Source organism: Cavia porcellus, unplaced genomic scaffold (assembly GCF_034190915.1).
Source record: "Cavia porcellus strain 051 isolate PalLab524CR breed Dunkin Hartley unplaced genomic scaffold, mCavPor4.1 scaffold_25, whole genome shotgun sequence".
In the NCBI taxonomy this organism is placed as follows: Eukaryota; Metazoa; Chordata; class Mammalia; order Rodentia; family Caviidae; genus Cavia; species Cavia porcellus.
The window spans coordinates 34535190-34561307 of record NW_026947508.1 but is presented as its reverse complement, the minus strand read 5'-3'; the positions used below and the strand labels follow the sequence as shown (position 1 = coordinate 34561307).

Here is a 26118-nt window from a genome sequence, read left to right as displayed (position 1 = left end):
TTTGAAACTTGAAAGGATTTTGCCCTAAATGGGACGCTGCAGCAGTGGGAGGCTGGGAGGCGGAAGGTCACCTTCCTTGCCCCTAAGCAACTTACTTGTGGTGCGAAATAAATTCCAATGAGCTACCTGTGCATCAGTAATGCATGAACCCTTGTGAACCCTTAGGCTCCACCCCAAACCTAAGCTATATGTATGCTCCCACACGTGTCTGGCAGAGAGAATACCAGACCTCAGTGGTCGGGGGTTCTCTCTCCGCATTTTTAAAATAAAGGCCACTTTACTTTATATTCTGTCTTCTAACTGCACCAAAAACTCTTTCAAAACTCATATTGCTTTTATCACTCTGTTTAGTTTGGTTATATTCTGTTCCAGTCTGTCTACTTATACTAGATTTGAGGGCATCTATTCCAAAGATAGCAGGATATATTATGGTAACCATTTTTAATTTCCTATTAACTTAATCTAAAACCCTGTATTGCTTTCACTGCCTTGTTTTGACTGATTGTATTCGAATCTGGTATTTTGATAGTATCAAGCCTGAGAGTATAGGCAACTACTCTGAAGACAATAACATTCACTATGATACCCATTCTGGTGTGACTATTATCCTTGTTTGAAGTCCTATAATGTCTCCAATGTTTTGTTTTTACTGATTTTGTTCCATATTTCTGTGTTCAATTGTACTGTACTTGATGATATGGGCAATTCTATTGAAGATAACAAGAGAGATAACATGGTAACCATTGTAGATCACCATGTATTGTGGTTTTAAATTATGTACTATGTCCATCCTTTTGTTTTGAATGACCCTATCTTGTTTTTTTTTCTCATTTGGTTTTATTCTTTTCAAAATAAAAAAATAACAAGGAATCAGGAAATAACAATTCAATAGCTCTGAGATGATGCAATGAAAAACACTATAAGGTTGACAGGTGTCAGTGAAAAAGAAGATCACATATATGACATAAAAAGACTCTGAATATACAATAGAAGAAAATTTCCCAAACATGGGAAAAGAACCTGACCTACAGATAAGTGAGGGATATAGAACTCCAAATAGCTATAACCCAAATAAATCTACACTTTGACATATAATAATTAAGATCCTAGAAATTCAGTATAAGGATAGAATGTTCAAAGATGCCAGAGAAAAGAAACAGATCACCTTTAAAGGAAAGCCTATCAGACTCATGATAGATTTCTTAACACAAACCATAAAGTCAAGAACAATGTGGAGTAAAGTATTTCAAGTATTGAAAGAAAACAGCTTCCAACCCAGATTGATATATCCTGCAAAACTATTTTTCAAAATCAATAAAGAGGGGCAAAATCAATAACGAGGGGATATAGCCCAGTGGCACAAGTACCTACTGGCAAGTGTGAGGTTGTGAATTTGATTTCTGGTAGCAAAAAACCAAAACAAAACAAAACCACAAAATCAATGGATAAATAAGACACTTCCATGATAAAGAACAACTGAAGAACTGCACGACAACCCAACCAACACAACAAAGAGCAATGAAAGATATCCTACAAACAGAGAAATGACCAGAATTCTGAGAACAACAATAGAAAGAAACCACCAGGCTGGACAAGAAATTAAACAAGGTAGGAAATTGGGAAACCAACAACAGGAACATAACATGGCAAAGTCAAGCCAGTACATATCAATGATATCCATAAATGTAAATGGGCTCAATTCACCTGTCAAAAGAAATAGGTTGACAGAATGGATCAAAATATAGGACCCCATGATATGCTGTATACAAGAAATACATCTAACTCAGAAAGAAACTCATAGACTAAAAGTCAAAGGATGGAAAACAGTATTTCATGCAATAGGAACCCAGAAAAAAGCTATAACGGGGTAGCTATTCTGTTTGAAGACAAAGTGAACTTCAAGCCTAAAATGATTAAAAAAGATAAAGAAGGCAACTACATACCGGTAAGTAGAAAACTACAAGAGGAAGAACAACTACAAATATATATGCACCAAATACAGGAGCACCCAACTATATAAAACAAACACTAATGGACATGAAAACCCGAATACACAAGAACACAACTGAAATCGGAGACCTTAACACTTCACTGTCACAAACAGATAGATCAACTAGACAAAAAGTCAGCAAAGAAATAACAGAATTGAATCACACCTGTGAACGAATGGACGTAGTGGATGTTTACAGAGTGTTCCGCCCAACCACATCAGAATATACATTCTTCTCAGCTGCACATGAGACATTCTCCAACGGACGATATGTTAACTCATAAAATATTCTTAAGTAAATGTGAAGGGAGTGAAACTATCCCATGCATAATATCTGATCATAGTGTACTAAAATTGGAAATCAATGGCAAAAAACTGCAAAACCTGCATAAATACATGGAAATTAAATAACAACCTTCTGAACAACCAGTGGGTTACAGATGAAATTAAAGAAGAAATAAAACAATACCTACAATACAATGAAAATGCAGACACAACATACTGTAACCACGAGACACAATGAAAGCAGTCCTAAGAGGAAAATATACAGCAATAAATAGTCACATCAAGAAAATGGAATGAGCACAAAGAAATAAGTTAATGCTACATCTCAAGCTCCTAGAAAAGGAAGAGCAAGTCAAACCCAAAGCTCATAGAAGAGAGGAAATCGTAAAGATTAGAAAGACCATACTCATAAGTAAAATAAATCAAACTCACATGTATAAATACCGAATAGTTTCCCTAGTGTAAGAAATGATAAAAATACATAAAAAGTATGTGGTAATCATGATTCCCCATTATATTGCCTTGAAGCCTTATATTTTCATTCATTAATTGAAATAGTTTTATTCTGGGTTGATTTTATTGTCTGTGATGGTAAGAACAGCTATTTTGAGGAAAACAAGACATCATAATAGCTAGTGCTGATTTAATATCATCTTGTTTTAAAGTCCCATGAAGCTTTTGTTCTTCTGTCTCCATCAGTTTTATCATGTTGTATCTTATTGGATTTTATTATATGTGATAGTATAAACAAAATTTTTTATAGACAAGGAGATAATATACAAACCATTGTTCATTTTCTGTTAATTGGTTCTAAATACTCTGTAATACTTTTATTCTCTTGAATGGTTTTACACTGTCTTAATATGTTTGATGCTATACTATATGTAGTTATGCTCAAATATTTCAAGGAAAGAGACAGTATGTCGGGTTATCTTGTGGTGAAACACTATGTTGCTTAAATTGTTCTGTTCTGACCTGTGTTGTTATGTTGTTATGTCCTCTTCTATTTCAATCTCCTTCCCTTTTTATTATTATTTTTTATTTTTTTAATAAAAAAGATTAGAACAGAAATTAATGCAATTGAAACAAAAAATACAAAGAATTAACAAATCAAAGAGCTGGATTTTTTGAGAGAATAAACAAAATTGATAAACCTCTAGGCAACCTTATCAAGAAAAAGAAAGAAAACTCAAATCCATGCAATAAGGACTGAAAAGAGGGAAATTACTAAAGATCCTATGGAAATTCAAAAGATCATGAACACCTACTTTGAAAATCTCCACCCACATAGGGTGGAAAACACAGAGGAAATAGACAGATTTCTAGAAACATATGAACTACCAAAGCTCATTGAAGAAGATATAACAATTTTGAATAACCCAATATCAGCTACTGAAATAAAAAATGTGATTAAAAACTTACCAACAAAGAAAAGCCAGGTCCTGATGGATTCATGGCTGAATTCTATAAGAAATTTAGAAAAGATTTAACACCAATGCTCCTTAAACTCTTCAATGAAATTGAAAGAAAAGCAGTCCTCCCTATATCATTTTTGGAGGCAAGTAGTACTCTGATACCAAAAGCAGAGAAAGACCCAATCAAAAAGAGGAACTATAGACCAATGTTACTAATGAACATTAATGCAAAGATTCTCAATAAAATATTGGCAAATAGAATGCAGCAAATCATCAAGAAGATTATACACCATGACCAAGTGGGATTTATTCCAGGGATGGTTCACCATATGCAAATCATAAATGTAATACACCACATCAGCAGAATCAAAAATGAAAATCAAAAATGATTATCTCAACAGATGCAGAAAAGGTTTTGATAAAGTCCAATACCTGTTCATGATAAAAACCCTACAGAAACTCAGAATAGGTGATATGTACCTCAATCTCATAAAGGCCATTTATGACAATCCAACAGCCAACATTATACTAAATGGACAAAAACTGAAAGCCTTTACTCTAAAATTAGGAACAAGACAAGGATGTCCACTATCACTCCAATATAGTTCTAGAAATATTAGCCAGAGAAATCAGACAAAAGGGAGAAATAAAAGGAATAAAAATAGGAAAAGAAGATAAATGGAAATATCACCTTTCACAATAGCATCTTTAAAAAATGAGATACTTAGGAATCAACCTAACCAAGAATGTAAAAGATCTATATGCTGAAAATTATACTATTCTAAAAGAGGAGACTGAAGAGGATATTAGAAAATGAAAGGATATTCCTTGCTCTTGGTTAGGAAGAACCAACACTGTAAAAATGGCCACACTCACAAAACTGTTATACAGATTCAAAGCAATCTCAATCAAAATACCATCAACATACATTACAGATCTAGAAAAAAATATTCCTAAAATTCATCTGGAAACAGATGAAGAAACCTGGAAGAAACCTGGAAGAGCAAAGTCAATTGTGGGCAACAAAGGCAAGACAGGAGGCATCTCAATTCCTGGCTCGAAACCATACTACAAAGCCACAGTCATAAAATCAGCATGATACTGGCAAAGAAATAGACCTGAGGATCAATGGAACAGATTAGAAGATGTAAACATGACTACAAACACACTCCACCACCTTATATTTGACAAAGGGGCTATGTTCACTGGAAAAAAGATAGCTTCTTTAATAAATGGTTTTGGAAAAATTGGCTTTTCACATGCTGAAGACTGAAAATAGACCCATGCCTATCATCATACACTAAACTAAAGCTAAAATAGATCAAGGATCTAAATATCAAAACAGAAACACTAAATCTACTGGAAGACAAAGTAGGTAAAAATCTTGGGAGACATAGGAGTAGGGAGAGAATTCATGAATAAAACGCAAACCGCATGGGAAATACTTCAAAGAATCAACAACTGGGATCTCATATTACTAAAAAGTTTTTGCACTTCAAAAGAAATCACCAATAAAATGAAAAGAAAACCCACAGAATGGGAAAGAATTTTAGCCAACAATCCCTTAGCCAAAGGACTTATATTCAGAATATATGAAGAACTGAAAAACATCAAGCCCCCCAAATTCAAAGACCCCTCAAAAAATGGGCATCTGAGATGAACACAGAATTTTCAGATGAAGATATACAACTGGCAAATAAATGCATGAAAAAATGTTCACCATCACTGGTCATTCGAGAAATGCAAATTAAAACAGCATTGAGATTTCATCTCACCTCGGAAAGAATGGCTGCCATCCAGAAAACAACTGATAACAAATGTTGGCAAGGATGTGGGGAAAAAGGAACACTTCTCCACTGTTGGTGGGAATGCAGACTGGGTTCAACCACTGTGGAAATCAGTATGGAGATTCCTCAAAAAACTAGGATTGCAAATTCCATTCAATTCAGCTATTTCCCCTCCTGGGTATTTTCCCAGAAAAACTGAAAAGGTCATGTCACAGAGATATATGTGCACCCATGTTTATAGCAGCACAATTTGTGATAGCTAAATCTTGGAAACAGCCAAAATGCCCATCAACTGCAGAGTGGATGAAAAAATGTGGTATTTTAATACAATGGAATACTACTCAGCTATAAAAATGATGATTTTGAGGCCTTTATAGTTAAATGGATGCAACTTGAAAATATCCTCATTAGTGAAATAAACAAGATTCACACTAGTATGTATCACATTTTCTCTCTAGTGTAAAAAATAAAAACTGACAGAATGGGATCCAAAAAGTATAATAGATATTATAAAAGTGAAAGGGAAGGAAAGTACACTAAAGAGTATAACACTAGTATGGTGTGTAGGACTGATGCCCATATTACTGAATTTCTGTTGGAACACTGAACAGAAGGATTTGCACTGTCAATGTTTGAATGTCTAGCCACTATTTATGCTTTGACTTTGCGAGTTTGGAAGCACTTTTTTAGGACGACAGTGAGCAATGTATTAACTAGTGATTCTATGATGTTAATTTTTTTAAAATTCGGTATTGTTCTACCCTTTTCTGTTTTTCTATTTTCTTTTCTTTCTTTGAAAAAAAAGAACAATATGCAATATAACCATTATTAAATTTCTTTCATTCTGTTTTGAAAACCTATATTGTTATTGAGTTTGCTGTTGTTATGTCTTTTGCTTTTTTTCTTTTCTGACTTTTCTTTTAAAAAAAAATGAATATGAGTTCAGCCTGAGCTACATAATGAAACCCTGTCTCAAAAAGCAAAAACCAAACCAAACAAAAAAAAGTATGTAAAGGTCGAAATTTAATAAAAATACATTTTGCTGCGTTGCTGTTTTACATAGTCTCCTTCTCTTGCTCCCCTTTCTCATTCTTCATTTTGGTTACTTGCTGGTGGTGAAACATTATTATCATTACAATTTGATATTACTGCCTTGATTCATGCCAAAGTGCCAGGAGTGTTACTCATCATTCCTTGTGTGTTATCAGTGCAAATATCAACCCAATAAAAAAGACAAATATAGTTTATGTTATTTTGAAAGTAGTTTTGACTTTGAAGTTCCTTAGAAAGGTTCTTGGGGATCACAAGGGCCCAAGGAGCACTGCTCGAGAATTGTCACACAGAGTATCCTATTGCTGTGTGCAATTAAACTTGCGACTCCCTTTTCAGGAAAGAATTTATTTTTCTAAGGTATCTGTATCTTTACTCAAATAGTACTTCCGGTGATGCTTTTCTTGATCATTCTATATAACACAGTACCCTCCCATTCTACCCTCTTTATTACCCATTTCCATTATACCCTGTTTTATTTTTCCCCAGAGAAATGAACAGTATTTGTTTGCTTGTGTATTGTGTATCCCCCAATTAGAATGTAACTTCTTAAGGACAGATATTACTTCTTACCTCTTCCGCCTTAAATTATACTCACAGTAAGTATGCAATAAAGGTTAGTTGCATGAATGAATGTAATCCATAGTCTAGTGTTTGATTTTAGGCTTCTGCTTTGCTTTCACTGCTTTTCAGTGTTTTATGTCTTATTTCCTCAGTAGGTTTATAGACCCTCTGAACACAGGTTAACTTACACTCCATGGGGTTCCCACAGCTTCAGGTATAGGTCTTGGACATACTATGTGCACCTGGCTAAAATGGAGCAACTAACTCAAGATTTCAGAGTGCAAACAAGTCAGTATCCTGCTTCCTTTTCTCCCTTTTGACTACTTTTTTGCTTGGACTTTTCACGGTAATAACTGGTATGAAAAACCCTAGTGTTTTTACTTCAAAGTGGGTAATTTGGGCATTATCTGGGACCAGTTACTACAGGGATTACACATATTACCAGCAATTTCTAGCTTTCAAAGTGGTTCAAAGAAATGCCCTTTATTCACAAGCTTGTTCTTAATTACTCTGGGAATTTTCAATTCTACTCCAATATTGGCAGTATATCATATGATTAGGTATCCAAAAGTCCAAGTATATCTTATCTAAAATAGCAAATGGAGTATATGGTAATTATTTTAGTATCTTTGGAAGAAAAGGTTTCTAGAAATCAAATTAGCCTGTCAGAAGTTGGTTCAACATATTTTGGCTTTAAGGTTAGGAAAAATTCTGTATTTCACTGCAAATTCATTTGGACAACTGGTTTTGATCTGAAATTGTGCTGGCTGATATCAGATTTAGCTTCCTGGTTTTTTATACCTCTCGGGTTTAGATGTGGCACACTGTGTTAATAACATGGTCTACCTCCAATTCAATATTTACTCTATTTTCTGAGTTTAGGATCAAGTCTATGGTTTCCCTAAACTTGATCTTCACATGTTTCCAGTTCTAGGAGTCTCTAACACTGAAAGCTTAATGGAATGTGGCTAAAAAGGAACAGGCTTTTCCAGAGAAATTATCTCCTGAATGTTTTAAAGTTATTTGTTTCATTCCAATTTCACTGTGATTATCTTAATTCAGAGTTTCATCATCTCTTCCCTTAAACACTGAAATGGTGAACTGACATCTTCCTGCCTCTAACTTATTCCCATCTATTATTACCTTTATGTTTTATCTAGTAAGTCATAAAAATGTCTGAATAACAAGGATGACTGTGTCACTTCTTAGGTTAAAAGCTTCCAAGTCTCTTCTTTTTTCCTGGGAAAAATCTCCCTGCTCAAGCTGTTTTTGCCATCTCCTCTGATTTCAGTTTCCTGACATACGCTTTTATGTTTCAGCCTTCAGAGTCATTTTTTTTTCTTACCATGTGCCTTCATAGATTATTCTCTCAGGAATACCTTCTCCATCTGGCTAACAACTGTAGGCATCCTTCAGCAAATGGCAAAAATCCAACAAGTCTTATCCAACCTATCTTTTCCTCCTTTTACTAGGGATGGTGGTGGTGCTGGGACTGAACCCAGAGCATTCACACTGAGCTATATCTCTAGTCCTTTTTCAATTTTTAAGTTTTGATATAGATTTTTTGCTCAGCCTGGGCTTGCATTTAAGAGTCCTCCTCCCTTAGCTTCCCAGAGTGCTGGGATTATAGGCATGTACTTATCTTCCCTCATTTCACCCATTCAGTTCATGTAATAGTAAACTATATTATTGTGAATCTTATATATTTATGTATTTCTGGGTAACTATTAAATATTTTATCATATTTTGACAATCATTTTATAAAAGCACCTTCTTTGTATTATAAACTTTTAATAGTAACCAAGATTTACCACTGTACAAACAACATATTCATCTGACAATTAAGACAAATAAAGTATAAGGAAGTGACTTACTGAGCCTCAAGGTTCCATTTATCAAATAATGGCATTAGAATAGAAAATGACACTTTTTAAGAATTTGTGAGTAAGTGCTATTATTGTCCCTACTTAACAGATGAAGAAACTAAATCTAGGGGAGATTAAATAATTTGCTAAGTCAAAGGTTAGTACAATTCTAAAATTTTCTTTCCATTTGAATGCTTTATGAGGATTCTATGGTTCTAAAAATATATCAAATCTAAACAGGATACAGAAAAAAGATAGATCAGCAACAATTCTTCCTCCCTCTTATATTTATTTATATCTCACCTCCCCTAATAGAACTAAATATCCTATTGTACCTTACACATTGCCAATACACACAAGAAAATAAGTATTTTTTATTGAATTTACTGAATTTTTAACATTATGTATTATACTGAGAGCCAAGCGTCAGTCACAGCTGCTACTTTAGCAATTCACAAATAAAAACTCCTTAATGTTTGTATGGAAAATATTTTCATATTTTTGGGGATAGGATTGGGGCCTACCTCCTACCCAGTTAGGATGAGAACATTATTTTATTTGATGTATAATATAATTCTCCACACACACGCACGCACGCACACACGCAGACACAGACACACACACAGACACACAGACACACACACACACACACACACACACACACACACACACACGGTAATACTCTGTGAACTAGCTGTCACAAAAAGGCAAAAGAAACCAGAAGACCATAAACCTTGATCCAAAATGGCTTCTAGGTAATACAAGCACAGGCAGATTGCTAGTAGCTGTACCAATAGGGTGGGAAGCAAGTGGGTGGGCTTGAAATACCCTTAGAGGTGTGTTCTTCCTCATGTCCCCAGATGGCTTTTCCAATCCTTTGTAATTTCAAGCAAGTTAAAACTCCTAGCTTTTAGCTCCACTAACATGGCTGGGTGCACAATCATGTATACGGCTAACTCTGCTCTGTTATAAATGACTTCCTCTGTGAGGACAAACTGCATTTCATTTTCTGCAGCTGAACAGCATGTGCCTGCTGAGAAGTTGACTTCTCTGGTGCATATGTATAATAAAGAGTTACTGGTGCTTTGAAGGATTTCTCTCCACTCTGGTCTTTCTCATTCTACTCTCAACACATTTCAAATGTTTCCCAATCACCATATGCTGATTTAAGAGCTCTGGAATTTCTGATAGGTTCCACTAATGCATTTCTAAAATAATTTATAGAAACCCCTTATAAACAAGAGGATCACACTTCACAATCCTCAAAATACTTTAACACTAACTCCACATTCACAATTTTATCAGCTTTATCTTCCCAGAGTTAACCCTAAAGTCCTGAGGAACAGAGGAGTGCAGTGTAGTAGAAAGAACATAGATTTTGAAGTCAGAAACCAGGACCCAAATTCTAATCCTTGCAAATAACCTATTTTTGGTTATGGGTTATTATGAAGTTTAAGATAAAGTTTGGGGTTGTGTTTAAGTACTGTCTGACATTACTGAGGGAATCAACAAATTTTAATTTGTATTCTACCTTTAACCTTTCTGAGCCACAGTTTCCTCATATATAAAACAAGGACAATTACTAGGAGGGAGGAGGAGTTTGTGAAGTTTATTGAGATAATGCATCAATGTATCCTTGGAATCTAGCATGAGCTTGGTAAATGTAAATTTCCTTATTAAAGTAGTGCTCATTAAACACTCTTTTAAACAACATTCAAAAAAATGATTAATAATTGCCAATGCCTGTAATTCCAGTTCTCGGGAGGCAGAGGCAAGAGGATGGCTAAGAGGTTGGGGTCAGCCTAGCTGCAAGGTGAGTTCAAGGCCAGCCTGAACTGCACAATGAAACTCTGTCTCAAAAAGCAACCCCCCCCATAACAAAAACAAAAAACCAAACACAAAACAAACAAAAAACCAAACAACTAAAAAAAATTAGTAACTCGGTATGGTGATGCATGCCATAATACCAGAACTCTGAGGAGGATCATAAATTCAAGCCCAGATTAGGTAATGTAGCAACTTAGTGACACTTTATCACAAAGTGAAAAAATTTGAAAACAATTGGGAATGTAGCTAGTGTGATGGCTCAGGGTTCAATCCCAGTTCCATAGATAAATTTAAAAAACAATTAGTTTGACTAAATAGCAGATAAACAGGTTAAGCATGTTGTTATGGCCTACCCTGGTGACCTGTATTCTTTCCAAGGATTTATACAGTGATTATTGACAATATATGTATGAGTGAGGACAGTATTAAAGTGGACTTCCACATTTCTAAGGGCAAATATTCTATGTACTTACTAACCTGAAAGAAGAGAGGTTATCACAGGAAAAAGAGGATGAACTCTCTCGTGTATGATGAAAGTTTTAAATTTCATTGCAACTTGGTATTGTGATAAAAGAATTGTAAAAGCACTCTTCAAATCTTATAAATTAACATTTCTGCTTACTAGTGGGGAAAAAGTGAATCATCAGAAAATCCTCTTATCTAACATGGCCACATGTTCCAAAGTTTGGTTCAACATCAATGGCTAGAGAAAAATAACACTGGAAGAACAAGATTATCAAGAATAATGTGAAAGGATTTGGGTGAAACAAAGAGGCAAATTTGAGTAAAGGGACTAATATTGGAGGAAAGTATATTCACCTACAAACAGAATATTTTTACTCATTTGGATTCTCATGCATATAAGGTGCTCCTTTGGAAGATTAAAACTTCTCTGTCTGTGGAAGAGTTTAGGTATAGGGATGTGAGCATTTAAAGATGATGCTGTCAAGGTTAAATCCTGAATTTATGGGAGATTGAATTTGATGATCTTTGAGATTCCCTCTAAATTTGAGATTCTAGGATATCACATTTTACCATCCTGAAAGTTCACATTTAATATTAAAGTGACTAAATGAGTCTTAACCAAAGTAACTTATAGATGGTAGAGAATACAAGTCTTTATGTATTGGAAAGATATTAAGTTCATGTTGTTGAATGCATGTTTTCAAAATTCTATTTTTTCACCTGCAAGCTTAAATTTATCATTGGAAACAGATGCTCATAGGCTGTCTTCTTTGAAGTGACAAGATCATTTAATTTTGGAGAAAGTATCCTCTGAATATCCAAGTTAGTTATTCTTTCAAGACAATGTTTAAAGTCTGGTGTGATGGATCATGGCTGTAATCTTAGCACTCTGGGAGACTGAGGCAGAAGGATCATTAAGTTTGAGCCCCGCCTGGGCAACTTAGTGACTTAGCAATATCCTGTCTCAAAATAAAAATTTGGGAAGGTTCTAGATTCAGTTTCCAGAATCAGGGAGAGGGGAGAGAAAATAACATTTGCTGAGAAAAGTGGTTATTTCAGCTTGCAACTCTCAAGAATCACATAAATGCTTTTTCCTGAACTATTGTTAGGTATTTCAAAGACAGAGAAACTGAACTTGGAGAGTTTGTTAAAAGACTTGCCAGAGCCCACACAACTAATGCTAAGATTTGAACCTACATTTTTCAGTCTCTAAAGTTTGTGCTCTTTTCATTATGTTACCCTGAGACTGATAAATTTGGGGAGTGTATTTTCAAGTAAAAGGAAGAAGATAAAGAACATGCCTCACTAAAATTGTGAAGGACATTAGGACTCTGATATGTTCTAGATTTCTCTATATAGTCCTTAGCAATTCTAGCTGCCCAAAGAATTCAGTATCAGATTTATCCTCTATGTAGCAATGAAAGAGCATATGGAATTGGTAATGCATTCATAAAATGTCAGACAGTCCAGCTTGTGTATTTGTATCTATATGACAAGAAGATCATGGACAACAGAAAGAAAAGGAAGAACTCAGTTAATTGACAGCTTCTTGGCCTTGAACTGTATTTTCATTCACAGCAGTCTCTCACTGGCCTTGGCAGAGTTACTTAGAGGATGTGTTCTTTATTAGCTTTGCTCAACTTGGCTTGGTTCAGCTATATGCTGCCAGCTGGGCTGATGCCAAGGCTGAAATTCCATTTCTCTACATTCTATTGCTTAATAAAGCACAGGCTACTCCTCTGCTTCAACCTAACACCTGTGTTGTTCCATAACCAGTGCCTTTCTTCCCTCTTGATTCTTATTTTAAGGCTGGGGAGAGAACTTCTCTAACTATATAGACATGGCATATTTTCCCTGGCACTTCAAGGCTGAATTTGTACAGTGAAGAAAACAAAAAGATAACTAACATCATTCATGATGAGGTTACAAAACAACTTCAAAAGCTTCATATTACTGAAACTCAAAGACATGACTGATCCAGTTGTCTAAGGCTGTAAGAGGAACAATCCAGTAAGTAAAGACTCTCGCTTTCCAGAAGATGGTGTACTCATTTGTCCGGTGATACCCAGGCCACTAAGCACAAAGTGAGGGAGTGCTTGGAAGTCAGCTGTATAGTCAAATGAACACATTCCAGCTTTCCTTAACGTAAGACAGTGAACTTCAAAAGCTTATAGTTAAACTCTAGGCTTCTTGTCATATCTTTGTAACTTTCTGTTTGTCTTTGCTTTATTTAAGAGTCTGTCTAGTTTCTCTTATCTTCCTGATGTACATGAATGCCAGTGTCTTGATTTTCTTCTAGCTAACCAAAAACTTTCATTTCCTATTGGGTCCTGACCTAGATCCCCGATCTCCCAAACTGGTGTACGGCAGAGGCTTAAATAAAATGAGACACATGGTATGAGTTTAGGGCTCCAGGAGGGCCAAAACCCTTTAGCTGAGCTCAAGACTCTGAGGGCTAAGACAAAGGCTTCTCTGGACCACCCACTGTTATTAGGTCCAAAACAAAGGGTGGGGAAACTGAGGAAAGTGTGGGAAATGAGCAGGACCTTGGGAGTCATTTCAAAGACTACTCCAAGTAGTAAATTATGCCTATTTAGGAGAACTGTTTTATCTCCAGGATAACATTTATGGTAGGAGTGCAACTGCAGGAGTGAGATTCCTTCAGATGTAATCTCTATTTACTTAATTAATGCTGGAGCCAAGGTGTCTTCAGCTGTGGCCTTACCTTTCTCTATGAGATATCTCTGGCCTCATAGGCCACTACAGGACTTAGCCAGGACTAGTGATTTATAGAGATTCACTTACTATGAATCAGCTCTCGTCACCAAACAAGGGGCCGAGGCCTAGGACAGATTCACAGGTAAACATAGAAAACACAGTTGAACTTAAATCCTGCTCAGAGCTGCTTCATAGTGGTCTCCAACAATTTCCTATTGAAATAAACCCTTAAAACCATCTTGGGAATTACTGGAAAAATTTAGTAACAGAATTTATACTACTGGTTTCCAATATGATTTCCGTAAAAATCACTCATACTTAAAATAGGAAATTTTACAATGTGATATGTATTGATGCTGACATACAATAGGTGTTATAATAAAAGTTTGACAAACCTACATGAGTTCTATGTATTCCCAACAAATCAGCAAGTGTGATCAAATTTATGAACTGCCTAAGTGACATTTCACTATTTCAAGGTATCTGAAAACTGCCAATTGTTTCAATACACATACTCAAATCCATTCCCAGACATGTGGAGTTGGAAAAGGAGGAGAGGCAATGCGCAGAGCCAAGGGGCAGACTCAAGTACCTGAAAGAGGTTCATGGAACAAGCTTCTTCTATTCCTTGGGCATATATAATTAAAAATTAGTGGAAGAATCCAGATCCTCTGCTTCATAAAATAGTTCTATCTACTCACTTTTCCAAATTCTTACTTGTGTACCAGAAACATGCCACCAAGAGATTAGTTACAGGAGTACTGACTCACTGCACAAATGACATGCTGAAAATACATTTTTCCTGACCAAAACAGAATACTTCCATGGCTCTGTGTGTAGTTCCATTCTTGAAGATACTGGACATCTTAATTTAGATAAAACTAATATATAGTAGGCGTCTATTGTGTGTGTGTAATATATAGTAGGCACCATGTGTTACATGGTGCTATGCATTTGCACACCCAGTTTTCATTTCGATCACTCAGTCAACCTGGTAGCTAGACATTCTCTCTAACCTCTACTGAACCCAGTATTGCAAACATCGGCTGCTCTACACCTGTTGGAGAATGGTTAAACAAGAGCCAGTTATACCAGGTGTCATTAGATTACAAGGCCAAAACTGGAATAAAGGCAAACTGTGTGTGTATGTTGTTCCTACACGTGTGTGTGTGTGTCTGTGTGTGTTAATGGAAGGAGGAAATGATATATTAAATAAAGGCAAGACTGGAGAGCATATATCTGAGAAGGTAAATGGGAAATATTGCCAGTGGTTTTTCTCATTCAGGAACCAAAGAATTTGCAACACTTATTAACCAATGTGCCTATATCATTTCTGGAATTGATAGTGAATACTTTCTTAGGAGACAAGGGAGGGATCTTGGCTTCAGAAGCTTCCTATAGAAGCCATATCTTCCTGCTTGTGGTTTACGGAAAAAAGATTGGGTAGAAAGCCAAGGGGATATAGAGGTATATTAGTATTTAGAGACTGAGGTGGGTACATGTGAGCTGTGAAAAATAGTCTCAGGGCCTTTTGCCATTCTCAATGTTAGGCATTAGATTTCCAAAATTTAAAAAACAGAACACTAATAGAAATAGCTTTTAATCTTTTTTTTTTTCGTACTGAGGATTGAACTCATGACCTCACACTTACTTACCAAGCAAGTGCTTGAGCCACTGAGCTAAATCCCCAGCCCCATCTTTTAATCTATTAAAACTGGAGTAGGTCTGAGCAACAGTCTCATTTTTGTAATTAAGTGAATGATGTCTGAATGATAGTTTTAGGTGAAGATAAATAAAAATGGAATCAGAAAACCTATCTGACTCAATTAGTATTACTGGGGGCTGGGAATGTTGCTTAGTGGTAGTGTTTGTCTAGCATGTGTAAGGTCTGGAACTCAAGCACAAAAGCCCCCCCCCCCAAATATTACTAAATACCTACTATGTGCCAAGTGCTGGCAATAACTGTACCACCTCAAACCCCATGTCCTCATCAGTCAGAGTTTAAAGACCCAGCTCCTTCACATGGCCTTAAGGAAAGTAGTGCTTTTCTTTCCAGCTTTATCTTTTTCTGCTCCTCTTGGTCCTTAAGAACAATTCTTTTTTCAAATTTTAAAAATTCTGGGCTTCCATTCATGTTTCCACTGCTAACTAGAATTCTGTCTCCACTTCTCCATTCTGCGGTTTCAGCTTCTGAGCCATTTGTCTGGAAGCATTCCTTGTAGGCTCCAGCCCCCTCCCCAATCTTGTTAAATATCCTTTTGTACTTTGCCCCTCCAAAGTTCTAACTCTCTGCTGGTTTACACACTCACAAATATGTAAACTCCAATGACAGAGTCTCCTCAAATGATCCAATGGCTGGCACTTGGTCATGACTACAGTTAAAACATGAGTAGACCAACAAGCAGGCCTTAGTTGTATCATTTTTGTCTCTACCCTAGTTTTTCCCTCTGAAGTCTAGAATTTACAATTTAATAAACTTTTTCTGTGCTAGAATCCAAAATACAGAATATAGAATATAGAACTGTTTTTGCTATGTAGTTTATAACAAAAGAAGAAAATCCTTTTAAGTATGGAAAACATTTTTTTAGGAAGAAATATTCTCAAAGATTGGTTTTAAAACATCAAATTCAAGCTAGGTCTGGTAGCATACATCTATAATTGAGTACTGGAGCTGGGATTTGAGGTAGGAAGACCCATCCTGGGTAACTTACAGATCCTGTCTCCATATAAGAAAAAGAGATGACACAACTCCAGGTAAAAACCTGACGTTCACATCCTAGTACTCCTCTCCCCCTAAAAAGTCAAATTCTTGTTCTCCAGGACAAGGGTAATATTCTTGCACATTAGAAACAGCATTGAGTCAGAGTCTGAAGTTTTCTCTCTGTGTAATTAAACCTGTCACAGGTCAAAAAAGTAGACTGAGAGTTAAAGGAAGCCTGATTGACCACTGATTCTAACACATATGCTCAAAGGCAGCCTGTATTGGACTCATATTTAACCACTTACTGGTCCAATTATTCAAATACAAGATGACCAAAAATTGTGTATCTTTTTCATTAATTTTTGTAAGATAATATAACAAAATACAAAACAGTAATTTTATCAAATTTATTCAATGTAAGATTTGACTGATTGAAATGACACCTGCCTAAGTGATGCTCAGTACTAGTCAGTACGTGAACACCTCTACTATAGGGAAACTAATAAGTGGTTAAATTAGTACATAGAGAGCAGAAAAAGCCAATCAATAATATTTGGAATACATGTATAATCCAGAATAGCAATATCTTAATTTTTAATAAAAACATAAATGCAAAGGGGATTTTATCTTATGTTAGCTTACTATTGTAAAAATGCGTATGAAGCTAAGCTACAACCTGAAACTGGCTTGCCCGCCTGGAATCGCAGCAATAGGATGATGACTGGGTTACTATGATGGCAGAAACTCCGATTAGTATCATAGTCATGCCATATAAAGGTTGAATTATTTATTTTGCTTTTTAAACTTAAAACTAAAGGATGTATCTGTTTTAGTTTTAAGAAAAAAACTGGATTATATAAAAAAGAGCTTTCTTTATAACCAACTGTCCTGAATTAACTGGAACCTTTGTAGCTTCTTCCAATCAGTTTAAGAGCAAAAAGGGATACTATAGGACTAGCAAAGGGAGAAAAGGAGTGGCAGCAGCTAGCATGTAGGACTCTCTGGACAGAGGAAGGAGGTAGGTGTACAGATCAATCCGGAATCAAGCAGGAAACAGTCATACAGCAGTTGCTTGCTCGCTATTCCCATAACCATTAAACTACATGGTATTACAGCAATGGAAATCCCTTCAAAATACTCATTTGAGCCTCTGCTATGGTTTGTGTTTAGAAGGCCACCCCAAACCTCATGCAATCATGGAGGTGGCTGAATCTACCATTTGTGATTGGTTCATTGTCTGGCACTGGGATTGGCAGTGAGTACAGCACCTGCCCAGGGGTGGGGAGCTGGTATACAATGTAAGAGTGGGAAGGAGGGAGACTCTTTTGTACTTTCACTCTTGCCACTTGCAGCAGCCATGAACAACTGCCCCCTTGGCAACACCCTACCTTGGAGCTAGCTGAGTATTAGTATAGCTCCAAAATACGCTAAATAAACCTTTCTTTCCCTAATGATGTGTGTCAGGTATTTTGTCTCAACAATGAGAAAAGGTAACCAAGAAAGACTTGGTACCAGAGGAATGGGGTTGATGCTGTGACTATATCTGATCATGTGTTCAAGATCCTTTGGGAATGGCTTGTGGGAAGTTTGGAAAGGTATGGTAATGTTACCTGAAAGAACAGCCCTGGAACAGCTTAGGCTGTTCTGTATGGGAGATTCCGGTCAGAGTGCAGGAGACCAGAAGACTGATAGAAAGCTTGACAGTAAAGAACAGGCTCAGGAAAGGACTGCATTGGTTGTTGGACTCCACATGATATGTTATGGCTTGGCAGGAAGTTTGTGTGCATTTTGCGCATGTCCACAGACTTTGCCCGAGACAGAGATTAAGGATGGAAGACTGATTAATGTGGCAGAAGAAATTTCAAGGCAGTCGAATGTTGAGGAGGTAGTACGGCTACTGGGGGCTCTTAAGACAGATTTACGTTGTAAATCAAGAGCAAACAGCTCCACAGAGTGATTTAAAACATTGTGAGTTTGGCCAGAAAGCCATGGACTATAAAGATGGATAGATTTTGACTGTTGAGAAGATAAATAAAAAAGATGACCTGTGGGCATCACAGGAAGAGGCAGTGGGTCTCTACCCTTTGCAGCCTCAAAACTGCAAAGATTTTGCTTAGAGGAGAAAGCTGCAGAATGCCATGCTCCAGAATGATGGTGGTGGTCACACCAGGTTTCAGAATGGAGGTAACACAGAATCTGTTCCTCACAATCAAGTTCAGAGTGCCCAAAGATCCAGACACTTGACTCCTACAGCCAAGAGAGAGGAAAACCTGGCTACCACTCTAGCTGGCAGTAGACCATGGCAGCATCCACGTGGCACTGGTTTTAGATGCATAGAGAATGCATAAATTCTGAGGTTAAGGCAGCTTCCACCTGATTTCAGAAGGCCTAGCGGGCCAGGCAGCATGCCCCTGAGAGGGCAGTGTGTGAACCTGTGAGTGTGGAGCCAAAGATGCAATGGAGAACCTAGAAGTTTAAAAAATCCAGGAGCATGTATCATCTAAGGAAGGATTTAGCAGACTGGGCCTAAAAGAGACGTCCTGGGACCTATAACCACCAGAAGTGCCATGAGGGTAGAACCAAACAAGCCCTTTGGAGTTTACAATTTACCACAGATTGCTTCCGATGTTCAACGTGTAACTATAGGACTTTACATTTGCCCTGCTGCTTGTATTTTGGAATGGGAGTGTTTATCTTGTGCCACTGTATGTTGAGAGTGTTTAACTTTGTTTTCATTTGTACAGAAAGTTACAGCTAACAGTTTGCCTTTCATCTCAGAGGAGACTCGGGACTTGACCTTTTCAGCAATGCTAAAACTGCTTGGAATTTAGCAACTCTTGAAGGTGGACTAAATGTCTTTTGTATAAAGGATATGCATGAGTATTTGGAGGGCCAGGGGTGGAAGATTATGGTTTGTTTTCAGATGGCACCCCAAGCCTCATGCAATCATGGAGGCAACTGAATCTAGCATTTGTGGTTCTTTGTTTAGCACTGGGATTGGCAATATGAGTCTTGCACTGCCCAGGGGCGGGGAGCAGGCATACAGTGTAAGGGAGGGAAGGAGGTGTGCTTTCCCTCTTTTGCCCTTTCACTCTTGCTGCTTGCAGTGGCCATGAACCATTGCCCCTTAGCCACATCACCTTGCCATGGAGCCAGCCAAGTGTGGACTGAAACCTCCAAAAATTGTAAGCTAAATAAACCTTTCCTTTCCTAATTTTGGGTATAAGGATTTTTTCTTAACAATAAGAAAAAAGTAACCAAGACAGCCTCTCAAGTGTGGAATACTTTCCTCAAAGAAAAAAAAAGTCTGTGGCCCTGTTGAGATGAGAATTTAGTTTAGTAGGCTGGTATTACATAATACTGCCTCTTTCATATTTCTGATCAGGATTTGGAAGCCAAGTCCAGGATCTCAAATGAATCTTTGAAGAGAATCCAGTGGAGAATGAAGAAAGTATGGAGGTGACATGAATAAAGACAATACAACTTAATGTATAGTGGCTCTGAAAGTTGGCTCCATGTCCAGCTGTGAGTCTATGATTTCATCTCTAGACTCACATATCACCATAGCCAAGTCACGTATTTGTCTGACCTTCAGTTTTATCATATGTAAATGTATCTGAAATGAAACTAGGAAGTAATCAGGAAGATACAATAAAACAATGTGTAAAAGAATATTAACACTGGTATTCTTTCCTACTTAGCACAATCAAGAAACAGTCTCATCTTACTCTGAATTTTTGAACATTTGCACACTAATGACCAGGACAGATGAGATAATATGATAGAAAGAGAACAGACTTACACACAGAGAACATCTTGTTTTGTGAAATGAATTGTGTAATCACATTCTTTCCACATTGTATCACTTGCTCCTTAGCCACTGCATAGAGATGGCCAAACCTCTGCTATTATGGAAAGCTCTACTGTTGGACCTACTAAACTATGAGGTTGCGAAGGGGAGTTATTGGAGAGAATGGTGTTGGAATAATGACCAAAGGAGCTTGGTCCCTTAGGCATCTTCTGTTAAAAGCTGTCTCCAGAGAGACACAGAAGAGAAGAAAAAGGAAAACTTCTCTGGACACAATGAATCATACTTCTTATCAGCATAGGGTGCAGTTCGAAAGGAATGCATGCCCAACAATTCCTGAACACAGAGAGTCTCAGCCTTTTTGGCTCTGCAGGACAACTTAATGGCTATAGGAGATTTTCCAGCACAGTAATAGAATTTTGTAGGGAAGAAAGTGAAAAAAAAAAAATCCAACTTACTGAATAAAGCCCAAAGCACCACACCAGAACTTATCCTATTTTAGCTTCAAGTAAACAAAAATTACCCCATTATCAGTGCCAAGATGTCTCTGTTGTTGCAAGGTATGCAGAAGGATGGCAACAGATTTTTCATTCTGATCTCAGGGCTCATGTTCCTTGCAGGGTATAGAGGAATGGGACTTTTCAATACCAAGAAGTGTGTGCCCCCATCATGCTTCCCCTAACTGCCTCCACCTCCGCGCTACTATCCTAATCCAAGCCACCCTCATCTCCTCATCTGCAACTATCACCGGACAGTCCATTCTCTACAGAGCTTTCCAAGTGAGCTTTTAGGTAACAGCTTCACTGACATGTATTTCACATGCTATAAAATGCTCATTTACAATTCAGAGTTTTTCATATTTTCATAGAGTTGTGCAAATATCAACCCAATCTAATTTTAGAACATTTTCATTATTTCAAAAAGTAACCCAATGCCCATTAGTAGTTACTTCCCATTGGATTGTTTATTCTTTTTATTGCTGAATTATAAATTCCTTGTATAGTCTACATACAAGTTCAAATGATTTCCTTCAAGAAGTATATCAAAATTTTTTACTCCATTTCTTATACTCCTGTAATAGTTCCTTAAGAAGATTAGAATAAAGCTCAGAATTCTCACTCTGGTTTACACACAGAGCCCTATATGATTTGGCCCTTGCCAGGTTCCCCAGTGCCAAGTTGTATCCACTTTCTCACTCAGATTAAACATTGTAGTTACAGCAGTTTTCTTTCTGCCCTTGACATGTAGGAAGTGCATGTCTCATGTGTTGGCACCACAGTATTAGCTGTCCCATCTACATACTTGAGATTCTCTTTCCTTGGACGATGGTTCCTTCTCATCATTCAGATCTCCATCCCAACTTTTCAGACAAATATTCCTGAAAAAAATCTACCTAAATTAGTTTCTCCTCCACAAAAAAACTTTGGGGTAGGATAGAAATGTTTTATTATTTTGGCTGTGTAATGGTTTCATGAATATATATTTATGCCAAAGTTTTTCAAACTGTATGCTTTAAATATGTCATTTATTTTATGTCAATTATACTTCAATAGAGCTATTAAACAAAAAATTAGCTTAAAACCATATGTTCACTCTCTTCATCTTATCAGAATTTGTACCGATTTTTCTCTAGAAATTATCAGTCCTAAATGCCTGTCTGACTGCTGCCCTTCCTTTATTCCCTCCTTCCCCTCCCCTCCCCTTTTTTCTTCTCTTCTCCTCTCCCCTGCTTCCTCTCCTCTTCCCTTCCTTCTCTTCCCCCTACTCCTCTCAACCCTCTCCCCTTCTATACTTCATCCTTCCTCTCTGTACTAGGCATTGAACCTAGAGCCTTTCTTATCCTAAGCACACAATAAGCCCCTGAAATGACCCTACTTCTTGATTTAAATGTTTATTTTCTGTCTCACTCCACTGGCAGGAACATTGCTCTTCTTTGTCACTGTTATATTTTCAGTTTGGCTTGCATTAAGGTGTTCAATAAATATTTGGCTAATTGAATGAATTCAATTTAGAAAAGAAACTCAGACAAGAGGAGGAGTGACTTTTCCTCCTCAAATTTATTTTATATTATTTATTTGGTACTGGGAATTGAACTTAGGACCTTGTGCTTACTGGGCAGGTGCTGTGCTGCTGAGCAATATCCCTGGCTCCCTTCCCTCAAATTTAGTAGTACCGTTTAGACCAAAGAGGATGGGATTATTATTTTCTTAAGAGCAGTTATCTCAAAATCTACCCTGGATGATCTTCATTATCACCCTCAAAAGTATTGTTTATGACTCATTTAGTCTATGGCACTACTGTAGTATTTTATATATACTTTCCCACTGGTTGTGTTTAGTTTGTAAGAGTATTATAATGATGATAATGTAGCACAATATAATATAATCTACTATAGTAGTGTAGTACAATATACTATAATAAGACAGCATATTATATAATAATTATGCTGAATATAACATATAACTAATAATAGCAGGAGTAATATAATAAAAATTGTCTTAGTATTTATTTGACAGATGTAAGCATTTTGTCCATGTACCTCATTTATTCCTTACAATAACTTTATGAAGTAGATTTTTTTATAAATGTGGAATTAGAGATTTAATGAGGTAAATTAACTCCTTAAAGCCACACAGGCAAAAAAAATATAGGTGGATCTCAAACCTACAATTGTCTTACTTAAAAGTCCAGTGATTTTTTTATCAAGCAACTGTTTTCTCAGTTGTACTTATGTGACACTTATAGCTCACTGCAAAACAAGTAGGACCCCTCAGGAAGATGTTTACTTTGAGATGATACTATTCAAAATTGCAAATGGCTTGGGGCAAAACTAAGACAGATAAGAAGGTAGTTGCCTGAAAATAAATGAAGATATTCTGACAAAGAATTTGTACTTTCCCCCAAATTCTATGTTTGGCTTCATTTGACATTTAATTCTTCACTCTTAAATTCTTGCTTCATACCTAAGTTGCTAGCCCTTGACCTTCCCATATTAGTGAAGCGTGTTGGCAAAGACAAGTTGACCAGTGACAGACCTGGGTGATCTCCCTCATTATCTCAGCAGATAGGCCTTTACCTTTGGTGCCAGGTGGCTGCAGGTTGTCTCCAGTCAAGGAACACCAGCCCACAGGAAAGATGTCCCGGGAGTCGAAGCGGCACCAGTAGTCAAAGGCCCCTCGCCACCCGTCAAAAGTGACAAGCACCTCTGAGCCCCGAACCTCCCCAATAGTGGCTGGGCAAATAAAATGAGGGTTCTTCCTGTCCACCGCTTCTAGTTTCATTCCCATTTTGAAGAAGTTGTGGGAAGGTGATGGTGGCTCCTAGATGAGAAAGAGAGATACACAGACCTAGACACAAAAAAGAGGCTGGGTATGTCAACAGACTGTATGCTAAACATTTGGATGATTAGACTCTGACTTCTAAGCAAGATTTAGTCTCTCCTTTAAATGGATTTCAAAATATACTGAAGTATTACTTTTTAATCCTAACATTTTGACACATTACAGTTATTTTTTAAATAAAAGATTATAGATAAAGTTCAACGTCTCTTTGTGCTCTTCCTCATTCCAGTTCCTTCCACCTACCACAGGGGCATTATCATACTTTATTCTTATACTTTATTATTAAACCTTACATATCCACTTGTATGCTTTTAAATTTTATATAAATGGTGCTGGTCTCTGTACATATCATTTTATACTTGCTATATTTGTTCAACATGGATGACTGTGCCATCAGGTGGCTTGAACCACTGGTGGTAGAAATGGTACAGTCATGTATGGGGCAGACCTGTATATAACTGTTGGTTGAAGCGGCCCAGCATTGAGATATATGAACTACGAACCCTGCGTGGTATGTGTTAAACTGGGAAGGGTAGTGTAAATCTATAATTTCAGCATTTTGGGAAGCTGAGTCAAGAGGACTGAAAATTTGAGCTGGGCCACAGTAATGCAGTAGCTCCCTGATACCAAACCAAACCAAACCAAACCAACCAAACCAAACCAAACCAAACCTTACCAACAAACCTCATCTTTGTTTTAGTCCCAAATAATACAAGAACGTCAGAATATTTTAACTACTCTTAGGTTATATAGGTGTAGATAATTTAGTTCTACATTGTTATACTACCGATTAATCACTTCTGTTGTTATAGTTTACATTATTTATTTGTTTATTTGTTTATTGACAGAGTCCTGCTATGTACTCAGGATGGCTTTGAACTCACTATGCAGCCCAAGGTGGCCTCGAATTTGCAATAGTTCTTCTGCCTTGGTCTCCTGAGTGCTGCGATGTGCTCATCACACCCATCTTATTCTGTACAGTTTATACGCAAGTTAAGAAACAAATTTCTTAGCATTAGTGTTATATATATATATATATATATATATATATATATATATATAATAAAGAGAACAGTATAACAGATGTTATTTATTTTAAAATTACTAATCATATGCTATTTTTAAACACTTTAACCTATACCTTATTCTCTTAAATTTTTAAATTTAAGTATTTTTTGGTACCAGGGATTGAAATGACCTAGTGCTTGTTAGACAGGTGCTTATGCTGCTGAGCTAAATTCCCAGTCCTCTCTTAGTTTTTTAAAATATGGAATGTTTCATGAATTTGAGTGATAGCTTTGTACAGGGATCATGCTCATCTTTGTACTGTTTCAATTTCAGAATATGTACAGCTAAAGCAATCATGCATCATTACTCCCTACATCTCATTCTCACTTTATGGTTCAATTACCTGCTTACTAAAACATATTCTTCAATTGCTCACTTAGTGTATATGTTAGTATATACTTATCCTACATTAGCATGTTTGACAAGTCTAATTTTTTATTTTTATTCCAAAATAATAGTATAACTATAGAATTCTAAGTAGATAACTATTTTTTATCTCTTGATACAGGGGATCAAACTCACAACCTTGTGCTTGTCAGGCAGTGCTTATGCCACTGAGCTAAATCCCCAGCCCTAGATAACTATTTTTATCAGTACTTTAAAATATTATTCTATTACATTCTTGCTCATATTGCTGCTATCAAGAAATGTGCTTTCAGCTACCTGTGATCTCTTGAAAGATACTGTTTGATTACTTCTCAGATCTCTCAACCTTAGATTTCAATAGTTACAAGATGATGTTTTAAGGTGTGTATTTGTTTTTATTCCACACTTTGGAAAACTTATGTTTTTTAAAGAATTAATTTTATTTGGTACATTTTTTACATACATAATGATCACATTCATCATAGGGAATTTGGTACCCATATACAATATTATTAACTTTTTCCCTCCATTCCTCTTCATTCCCCCTTCAATTCTTCTTCCTCTCTCCATTTACAAAACTTAGAAAACTCAGTTTTTATCTTTTAAAGTAGTCTCTTTTTAATTCTAACTAATGTTTTTTAAAATTTAATATTTAGCATCTATTTGTTCTTCTAATAGTTCCAACTATTTGTGCAATGCACTTTGGTGACATCTCTTACATGTCTTTCACTTAATTCATTATGTATATATGTTTAAATTATTACTGATTTTTAATTTTAATTGTTTGAAATTTCTGGATGTTTCATTTCTATATGTTCAACTTCGTCTTTTTTCTAAACTGACTGCTAAAAATAATGCTAAAAAATGT

At 36.5% G+C, this 26118-nt stretch overlaps 1 protein-coding gene and 1 pseudogene across 16 annotated transcripts in view; both read right to left on the bottom strand.

The window, feature by feature from the left end:
- Positions 1–26118, bottom strand: part of Scmh1 (Scm polycomb group protein homolog 1) — a 213066-nt gene that overhangs the window by 76955 nt on the left and 109993 nt on the right. For all 16 annotated transcript variants that reach the window (XM_063236204.1, XM_063236202.1, XM_063236201.1 and 13 more), the window contains one exon: positions 23552–23795. In XM_063236204.1, coding sequence (XP_063092274.1) covers positions 23552–23795 — 244 coding nt within the window. The remainder of the gene's footprint in view (positions 1–23551; positions 23796–26118) is intronic.
- Positions 25078–25177, bottom strand: LOC111757292 (U6 spliceosomal RNA; annotated as a pseudogene).